The sequence below is a fragment of the Mastomys coucha genome, unplaced genomic scaffold, assembly GCF_008632895.1.
Source record: "Mastomys coucha isolate ucsf_1 unplaced genomic scaffold, UCSF_Mcou_1 pScaffold1, whole genome shotgun sequence".
Taxonomy (NCBI): domain Eukaryota; kingdom Metazoa; phylum Chordata; class Mammalia; order Rodentia; family Muridae; genus Mastomys; species Mastomys coucha.
The window spans coordinates 68,662,463-68,672,772 of NW_022196891.1; the positions used below are offsets into that span (position 1 = coordinate 68,662,463).

The window sequence follows — 10,310 nt, forward strand, 5'->3', positions numbered from 1 at the left end:
TTGTGGGGCCCTGGGGGAAGGGAGAGCGCATATTGCTCTTTGACCGGTAAGGGCTGGGTCAACCTTGAGTGGGGTGCTTCTGTTCCTATACTCATTATCCAGAGTCCTGGTACCTGTGCCAAACCTAGGTAAAATTTCCGGCCTAACCTGGGCAGTCTAAAGGTTTCCACTGTGAATGAGTGTTCCAGGTATCACCGACACCTGGTGCTATCGGAGTGTGTGTGTGTGTGTGTACTCCAGGGGCCATGCCCTTGCTTCCGGTTCCGGTCTCTAGTTGTGCGCTGGGAGGGATAGGGAGATGCTTCGCGTTGCAGTTTTGCGTCACAGTCACACAAGTGCTGCTGTTGGAACCATGGCTGGAGGTACCTGAGAACCCCGGGGATGTGAGGGTGAGGCGGATGCTGGTCCCCTGGGTAGGCCTGTTTGTGGAGAGGAGCGAGGGGTGTGGCTGCGGTTCTCAAACAGCTCCACTGGTCTGGGAAGCTGCAGCCAGGGAGTGGGGTGCAGAGACTACAAGTGTCTTGTGGTCCCCTAGCCCTCAAGTCTTTCGCGTCCTTTTCCCTAGTGCCTACAGTCTCCTTCTCTGAACTCCGTTCACTCCTAGCCTCAGGCAGCGCCAGGCTCTTCGACGTTCGCTCTCGGGAGGAGGCGGCAGCTGGTACCATTCCTGGGGCACTCAACATCCCTGGTATAAGATTTCCCTTGTTGGCAGAGGAACAGTCAGTCCACGATGGTCTTAACTAAAGAAGCCTCGTTTAGCACGCAGTCAGTGGGGACAGTGCTGGTAAACATAGGGCCTTATATTTGCTCAAGCCAGCCCTCAGGTTGCCTAGAGAGACTGAATAGAGACAGAGCCCGGCAGAGGAACTAGCTTATCCAGTTTGAGGGGGGAGAGCAGGTGGCCAGAGGGGCAGATCCCCATCTGAATACTGATTTTTCCTGAAGCTGGATGCTTCAATTCACTTGATCCTCCACTCAGGAAGTGGCAGCATTTGCTGGCCTAACTTTGCACTAGCTTAACGTAACCTAACTTTACACTAACTTAACGTAAGCTAACTTGTAACTTAACGGCCGCTCCTTGTCTTTGAGGATGGTATGGGGCAGGGGGGTGAGCACCGAATGTTGTTCGGACAGTGTCTGTAGGATTGGCTGCTGCCAGGATTCAGCTCTTTCAGCCCCACCTTGTGAACCTCCGTGTGCCACTGGCTTTCCCTTTTGTCCTCTCTCAGTGTCCGAGTTGGAAATCGCCTTGAACATGGACCCAGCTGCTTTTCAGACTTTGTACTGTGCTGAGAAGCCAAAGCTAGAAGACAAGAATCTTATTTTCTTCTGTCAGCTGGGCAGGCGGGGTCTCCAGGCCACACAGCTAGCACAAGGTCTTGGATACACAGGGTATGACAAGCATAAGGCTTCCTAGCTGGGTGCTGACTGGAGACGGTCTACTGGACCTGTCCTACCCTCAATATTTCTTTTTCTCCACAGGGCTCGAAACTATGCTGGGGCCTATAAGGAGTGGCTGGAGAAAGAGGGCTAGATAGAAGGCTTACTGGTTTGTGATTGTTCTCAGGCCACCTTGCTGGGCTAGGCAAAGCCTTGTAAGTGCTTCATATATGAAAAACTCAAATAAAAAGTGCACTTAATGAAGTATTAGATGCATTTTTTTTTTCGAGACAGGGTTTCTCTGTGTAGCCTTGGCTGTCCTGGAACTCACTCTGTAGACCAGGCTGGCCTCGAACTCAGAAATCCATGCCTGCCTCCGCCTCCCAAGTGCTGGGATTAAAGGTATGTGCCACTACAGCCTGGCTATTAGATGAATTTAATTTGTCACGTGGACAAAAAAAAATTGGTTCTAGTATTGATCTACTGCTGTTTATTTCAGAATCTTTGTCAATTCCTCTGGTTCCCCACCACCCAATTAAAGCAGTCCCCTGGACAACTGAACCGTGCCACCAGACAGAAATGAGGGTGAATGGATTCAGGAACCAGGGGTTTTGCTATGTTGCCATGGCTGCATAAAACGTATCCGATACCTAGGCTAGCCCCGAATTCACAATGTAGCCCAGGCAGATTAGAACCTAAAGTAATGCTGGAACCACTGCCTCTGCTCAAGGGGATTTGAGGGGCTCTGGCTCAGCCAGAACAGCCAGAGTTACAGCTCTGGCTGTAACTAGAACACATAACCATGAGAGGACTGTCCTCCCATTGAGAGGACTGTGACAATCAACCCCGTAGGGGACCTTCCTTCCTTGCACATGCAGATGAGGCATCCCCAACATCTCAGGCCAAGCCAATAGAAAGCATCTGCCTCTAGACCCCACCCTGCCCCACCCCAAATGTTTGCAAGGTCCTATCCACAAGGAATAAAGTGCTCGAGTTAGTTCACCAAAGATCGTCTGAGAGTGCCTGTCTTATTGAGCTGTAACACTCCACGGAAGAGTTTTCTCTCCTGAAGCTTTTGTCACCGGACCTCAACTTGGCCCATGGAGCTGGGTATGCTAGACTGACCACAGCCACTTCCTGCTCCTTGGCCCTCAGCTGCCCACTGTGTCTCACTGCCCTCCCCTTGGAGAGCTGTAACTCTGGCTGTTCTGGCTGAGCCAGAGCCCCTCAAATCCCCTTGAGCAGAGGCAGTGGTTCCAGCATTACTTTAGGTTCTAATCTGCCTGGGCTACAATTGTGAATTCGGGGCTAGCCTAGGTATCGGATATGTTTTATGCAGCCATGGCAACATAGCAAAACCCCTGTATCACAAGGAAAAAAAAAAGCCCACTGTGCTTGGTGGCCCGTGTCTTTAATCCCAGCACTTGTGAGGTAGAGGCAGATGGATTTCTGAGTTCAAGGCCAGCCTGGTCTACAGAGTGAGTTCCAGGACAGCCAGGGCTATACAGAGAAACCCTGTCTTGAAAAACCAAACAAAACAAAACCCTCACATAATGGGCTGGTGAGATGGGCCACCAACTAAAGACACATGCTGCCAAGCTTTATGATCTGAGTTCAATCCTTAGGATCTACAAGGTGGACAGACAGACTCAACAGGCGAAGTGGATCTTTGGAAAGTTATGTCAAATGATGTTTTGCCAGGGCACACGGGGGTGAAAGGGTGTCTTGCTAAAGCAAACACATGAAAGACTTTTCCTGAAGCAGACACAGGTGAAAGAATGTTTAGCTACTGCAAACACATGAGAGGACAGATTGTTGATGAAGGAGTACATATATGATCCCACAGACAGTGGGAGATGAGCACTGAGCCTTGGTTTGCTCTGCCTCTTCTTCGCTAAAGATACACGTATTGGTTCGCCTTACATAGTGTTGTTGAGCTCAACTTGTGATGACATTGAGAGAAACTCTGGTGCAGCTTGCTGATTCTGCAGCCTTGCCTCAGGCCAGTTGGGCGAGCCTGGTGGTTTCATCTGAGTTGAACTACAGCTGCCTGGCATCTGCTTGCTGAAAGGACTGGTCTGCAGCTTCTGAATCCTATTTGATGTTTGCTACAGGCCTAAACTGCTGCCCAGAAAGATGAGCTCACCCCCAAAGAACTACTGCGGAACAGGTATCCTAATAACTTTTCCACTACCTCTGCTGGGTGGTGGGCTAGAGGAGAGATTTTAATAAGGAGACCCTTTTTTTTTTCCTTCAGTTTTCCAGACAGGGTTTCTCTGTATAGCCCTGGCTGTCCTGGAACTCAACTCTGTAGACCAGGCTGGCCTTGAACTCCAAAATCGACCTGCTTCTGCCTCCCAAGTGCTGGGATTAAAGGCATGCGGCGCCACCACGGCCTGGCAATAATGTGTATTTTTTTTTTTGAACTTTTTAAATTTTATTTTATTTATTTTTTATGTTGGCTGTACAGATGGCCATGAGCTATCATGTGTATGGCTGCTGGGAATTGAACTCAGGACTTCTGCCGCCCCTGCTCGCTCCGGGCCCCACTCACTCCAGCGTAATTTACTGTAGCTGTCTTCAGACCCACCAGAAGAGGGCATCTGATCTCATTACGAGTGGTTGTGAGCCACCATGTGGTTGCTGGGATCCGAACTCAGGACCTTCGGAAGAGCAGTCAGTGCTCTTACCCACTGAGCCATCTCACCAGCCCAATAACGTATTTTTATAAAACCACATTCCTTGGGGCTGGAGAGATCGTTCAGCAATTAGGAGCACTGAGCATTGTCCATTCTTCCAGAAGACCTGGGTTTGATTCCCACAGGGGAGCTTATGACCATCTGTCACTCCAGTTTCATGGGGCCTGATGCTCTCCTCTGGTCTTCTCAGTCACACCTTCACTGGTGCATTCACAAAACACCCACACTCATAGAATGAAATTAAAAGTTTAAATTTTGATTCCTTTGGCTAAAAGAGCAGGCTGGCTCAGATAGGAATCCAACTTTCTGATTTTTTTTTATTTTTTTTCAACTTTCTGATTTTAAAAGGGCTTGAAACAATGTTATTAGACAGGCCCTGTTTTCTTTGCCCCGTCCCCCTGCCTCCTTTTTCCCTATTTCCTTTTCCTCCCCCGGCCTCCGGCTTTGGGCCGCAGCCAGCAGCCCTTCTGCATCGCCCGCCTCACCATCTACATTCTGTAACTTCTCCCACCCACCTGGATTCCCAGCTTCAGTGACTGGGCAGCCCACTTTCTCCTGGGCTTCTGGAGTTTGGCCGACACCGGTGCCTTTAGGTTTTGTTGGCTCAAGTTCTCCAGGTGCTCCACTACTGAGCCTTGTTCACTGTGCCTCCCGAGTCCACAGAGAAGAGCAGTATTAACCTCAGGGTCCGGTAAATGGTGGGTGTCAGTTTCTCTCCCCAAACCTGATCTCTGACTCTGAAGCAGATGGGGAAATCTCCCCCATTGTGAATCTACACACTCCTCCCACCATCTTTACTATGGATCATAGTATTTCTTTATGGTTTTATAATCATGAGACAACAAAAGACAGCTTAGTTCATGGAAGGATTTTGGTTTTGACAAACCAAACAGGGACACTTTAAACTTTTTAACTTGACTTAGTTTTTGGAGACAGGGTCTCGTGGAGTTGAGTTGAACCCCTGATGCTTCTGTTGCCACTTTCTGAGCACTAAAACTACAGGTGTGTGGCATTTTGTGTGGTGGCAGGGACTGAACCCAGCCCTAAGACTGTTTTATAAAGCATTACAGGTAAGATGGTTTAGTCAATAAGGTACTTGCTGCTAAGACAACCTGAGTTCAATTCCCAAAACCCATAGGGCAGAAGAAGAGAATCAACTCTTGCAGATGTCCTCTGACCTACACACACACATAAAAATAAATATAATTTCCAAAAGCATTTACTGGGGGCTGAAGAGACAGGGTTTCTCTGTATAGCCCTGGCTGTCCTGGAACTTACTCTGTAGACCAGGCTGGCCTTGAACTCAGAAATCCACCTGCCTCTGCCTCCCAAGTGCTGGGATTAAAGGCGTGCACCACCACTGCCCGGCTGAAGAGATAGCTTAATGGTCAAGAACATTTCTTGCAGTGGACCTGGCTCAATTCCCAGCACCTACATGGCCCACCCCATCTGTTAGTAACTCCAGCTCCAGGGGATCTGACGGCCTCTTCTGAGACCTCCCCAGACATCAGGCACATACATGGTGCACAGATATAAACACTCATACACATAAATGAATTATAAAAATTATTAAAAGAAAATGAATTCCCTTTTGAAACAAAATTTTAGGGGGAGAGGTGGGGTCTTGCTATGTAGTCTTGGCTGGCCTCCGGCTCACAGTAATCGTTCTGTGTTCTGTTCCAAATGCTGGGATTCCAAGTGTGAGTCAGTACGTCCTGTTTTTGTTTGGTTGGTTTTATGCTGCTGAGGCTCAAACCCTGGACTTCATGGATGCTAGGCAAGAACTCTCTCACCAACTACATTTTCAGCCTTTCAAACTCTCCTACCTCAGACTGCTCAAAGCGCCAGATTTACAGACAGTGACATTTCACTCTGTGTTCATTCCTTCTGCGTTGAGTACGTTCCTTTGTAGCCACCTCCCTAAACAAAGACTAACGGGGACACATCAAAGCCCTTTCTGGGTGACTCCTCTTGGTTTGTTCCATTTACACTGTATACTCCCTTTTTAGCCTCCAACTTGCAATCCTCCTGTGTCAGGCTCTTACAACTCAGCTTTTATTTATTTACTTTTCTCTAAAGTCTCACTACGTAGCTCATGCTGGTCTTAAATGTGTGTGCCTTCTCCGTTTGCCTGAGATTACAGGATGTGCCAGCATGCTTGGTTTCTAGGCAACACCTTTCTATCTTCAATCAGCAAGAATTAGTTTCTAGCTGCCCTATTGGCCTGCCAACATCACTCTTTGGTTTCCTGTGGTTCCAAGGCTGAGGGTTTAAGAGAATTTTAGAGGTATGCTGACAATGCCCTCTATGTAGTTGACCATTGAGAGAAAACTCCTTCTTCCTCATTAAGTAGGTGGTTCATAACCCCGATAGGGTGTTTCAATCCAGTCCCCCACCCTATAAAATGTTCTCTTTCTTTTCTCATAGCTATTGTACCAGAACACCGGGGCTAACCAGCTAGACATAGCCCCCTTGGAATTTTCTGCTTTCCTTTTCATGTTAAAGTAGACGTCTCCGGGGGCTGGAGAGATGACTCCATCCATGGTTGGGAGCGGTGACTGTTCTTCTAGAGGTCCTGGGTTCAATTCCCAGCAACCACGTGGTGGCTCACAACCATCTGTGGTTGAATCTGATGCCCTCTTCTGGTGTGTCTGAAGACAGCTACAGTGTATTCATATAAATAATAAATAAATAAAACTTAAAAAAAAAAAGTGGACACCCCACACACTTTCATCCTGTGTTTACCTAGTGTTTGAATTGCTGTATCCATCACACTATGTTGTTGTTGTTGCTCAAACATCTCTCCTAAATGGGTGTCTTAAAGGCAGGAATCTTTCTTTACCTCCGACTAAGTTTGCGGTAGGTGTTAAGCCCTGCTAATCTTCTGACCTTCAGAATCTTCTAACTTCAGCCCTTCTGAAGTACTGCTACCTGCCTAACCTTGAAGTAACACTTGTTATCAGTCAGCTAGTTGATAATTTACAGCAGGTCTCTGGTGCCTAATGGTTAGGAACATGTCTCATCCTGACTCTGAGAAATCTGCGGTTGAGATTTGGCGTCACCCTCCCTGCCTTACGAAAACCATCCTGCCAGGGCTTGCTCCCACCAGCCTGATGTCCTTAGTGACCCAAACACACTATATTTCTTTCTGACCTTGGCCTTCACTCATCGTATCTCCTGTTTGGAGAGCGTCCAGCCCTTCAATCCCTCTGCATTTCATAAGAATTAGGGGAATGTATCTGGCAGGAGTTCTGTTGCTCTCCTCAAGAGTCTTGTTATTTTTTTGTTTTGTTTTGTTTTGTTTTGTTTTGTTTAACACAGGAATGATGAAAATTAGCAGATGAATGTGTATAACTGGATTCCGTGATGGACACAGATGCAAAGCAGTGTGTGGCTCTAGCATAGACCTGTGACCCTTGTCATACTGCACGGTCCCTTGCTCTCTCTTTTCCTCTCTTTAGGCTTAGCTCTTTAAAGGGAGGGATTGTTACTTCACTGTTATAAACTAACCACGAAACATAAACTAAACATGACATCTGTTCAGTAAGCGAGTTTAGTAATTTCAAATGGGGAAAGTTAGAAATAATATTAAGGAGTGGGTAGCAGTTTATGACAGGAAGGGAATGTTGGATTCTAGCTCTGGCTTACTGTAACTGAGTAGTTACCACAGGCACTTTTAACTAGTTCATCTCTGTCATTCTTTGTAAAATAGGACTTACAAGATTCACATCCATACCGGGTATGGTGGCTCATGTCTCTAAGCCCAGCCCTTGAGAAACTGAAGCAGGAAGATTGTCATGAGTTCAAGGCCAGCTTCAACTAGGGCAGAGTCTTCTCTGTGGCTTTCTGTGAGAGTTTAATACCCATGAAGCACCTGTCACATAGAACATATGTATGCAAGTGTAAACAGTAAATGTAAGGTAAATGCAGAGATAGAGGCATCATTGGAAGAAGCAGCATACCAGAGGCTGAGAAAAGAGGAGCAGGAATTTGAGGCTGTCCTAGGCTACATAGTAAAATGCTGTGTAAAGACTATGGAGGCAGAGGTAGGTGGATCTTTATTAGTTGAAGGACAGCCTGATCTACAGAGTGAGTTCCAGGTCAATCAAGGCTACCCTGTCTGAAAAAACAACAACCACAAAAAACAAAACAACAACTACAAAGCCAGGAGGTCATGGCACACTTGTGGGCAGAGGCAGGCAGATCTCTCAGTTCAAGGTCAGCCTGGTCTACAGATCGTGTTCCAGGACAGCCAGAGCTACACAGAGAAACCTTTAGATTGAAAAGAAAAACAAAACAAGACATCAAACACATCCGGATAATAAAGTGTTACAAATGAGTGAACTCATTTGACCAGTACTGTGTGGTACACAAAAGGTACACTATAAGGTTATAAGAAAACACGTTGAACTGGGCAGTAGTGGCACATGCCTTTAATCCCAGCACTTGGGAGGCAGAGGCAGGTGGATTTCTGAGTTCGAGGTCAGCCTGTTCTACAAAGTGAGTTCCAGGGCAGCCAGGGCTACACAGAGAAACCCTGTCTTGAAAAAACAAAAACCCAAAAAACAAAAAAAGGGAAATTTGATTTCAAATGCTGTAGAGAAAATGGCAGGGGATAAAGGAATAGATATTTTTATTCAAGATACCAGAAAAAAAAAAATTCAGTTGCTACTGCTGGGATACCTCACTACCACCAACACTTTATTCCAGAGGGGATTTTCTCCTCCTCCTCCTCCTCTTCCTTGTCTTTGTACATTCTGTTTCAGAAAAAGGTTGGAAGAATGGCTGAGCAGTAGGAAAATTAGGGGATTGGGGGTAGAAATGGAGAAAAGAAAAATGGCTGAAATGTGAAGACAAAAGGGGGTCCCTCTACTCTCTTTTCTGAGAGGAAAAGAGTTACACAGTTGGCAGTGAAACTGGAGAGGTGGTGGGTGGAGGTGGTAGCACTTGGGAAGTGAGGAACACTGGAGAAGAAAGAACAAAAAGGCCCAGGCCTTGGGCTGGAGAGATGGCTCAACGGTTAAGAACACTGACCGCTCTTCCGAAGGTCTGGAGTTCAAATCCCAGCAGCCACTCTTCTGGCGCTGTCTGAAGACAGCTTATTTGTAATAATAAATAAATCTTTAAAAAAAAAAAAAAAAAAAGGTCTTGGTGCCTGAACAAGAGAGCAGGAACTCCTGCAGGGAGAGGAAAAGAAACTGAACTGTGCTGGAGGGCAGCTGGGTCAGAGAAAAGCTGGGAAGGTTATCTGATGAACTGGGAAGGCTAATCCTGAACTGGGAAGCCAGAATTAGAGAGGAGGGGTAGCCTGGGGTTACTAGATCATTATCTGCCTTCCCGGTGGTCCGGGTCATAACAGCACAGGCCTGCTAATGGTGTGGAACAAGGTTATGATGAGACAGGATGGCGTCCTATAGGAATGATACATCTAAAGTGTTTTAAAGAGGATATGCTTGCTTGCTAGCTGGCTTTCTTCCATTCCATTGATTTTTTTCCATTCCATTGATTTCTTCCATTCCATTGATTTACATCTCAAATGATATCCCACTTCCCAGTTACCCCTCCACTTGCTGGTTACCCCTCCACAAGCTCCCCATCCTACAGCCTCCTTCTGCTCCCTCCCCTTTGCTTTTATGAGGGTGCTCCTCCACCCTGCCACCCTCTCCAGCCCCACCGTTCCGGCACCCCCCTAGGCTGGGGCATCAAACCTCCACAGGACCAAGGGCCTCCCCTCCCACTGATGTCAGACAAGGCCGTCCTCTGCTATAAATGTATCTGGAGCCATGGATCCCTCCCTGTGCACTCCTTGGTTGGTGGTCTAGTTCCTGGGAGCCAGCTGATGTTGTTCTTCCTATGGGGTTACAGTCCTCCTCAGCTCCTCCAGTCCTTCCACCAGCTCCCCCATATGGTCCCTGAGCTCTGTCTGAAGGTTGGCTCCAAGCATCCACATCTGCATTGGTCAGTTGTCAGCCAGACCTCCCAAGGAGCATCCCGACCTGGTTCCTATCAGCAAAGTGCCTCTTGACCACAGCAACAGTGTAGGGTCTGGTGTCTGCAGACAGGATGGATGGCCAGGTGCTGCTAATGGCCCTTCCTTCAGTGTACTGGCTAGTTTTGCGTGTCAACTTGACACAGGCTGGAGTTATCACAGAAGGGAGCTTCATTCAGTTGGGGAAGTGCCTCCATGAGGTCCAGCTGTGGGGCATTTTCTCAATTAGTGATCAAGGGAGT

At 47.4% G+C, this 10,310-nt stretch overlaps 1 protein-coding gene across 1 annotated transcript; it reads left to right on the forward strand.

The window, feature by feature from the left end:
* The first annotated feature begins 8 nt into the window (after positions 1 to 8).
* Positions 9 to 1,647, forward strand: Tstd1 (thiosulfate sulfurtransferase like domain containing 1). Its single transcript, XM_031342460.1, has 4 exons — positions 9 to 362; positions 566 to 688; positions 1,230 to 1,392; positions 1,483 to 1,647. The coding sequence occupies exons 1-4, from the start codon at positions 299 to 301 to the stop codon at positions 1,532 to 1,534; spliced, it is 402 nt and encodes a 133-aa protein (XP_031198320.1). The 5' UTR covers positions 9 to 298; the 3' UTR covers positions 1,535 to 1,647.
* Positions 1,648 to 10,310: the final 8,663 nt, after the last annotated feature.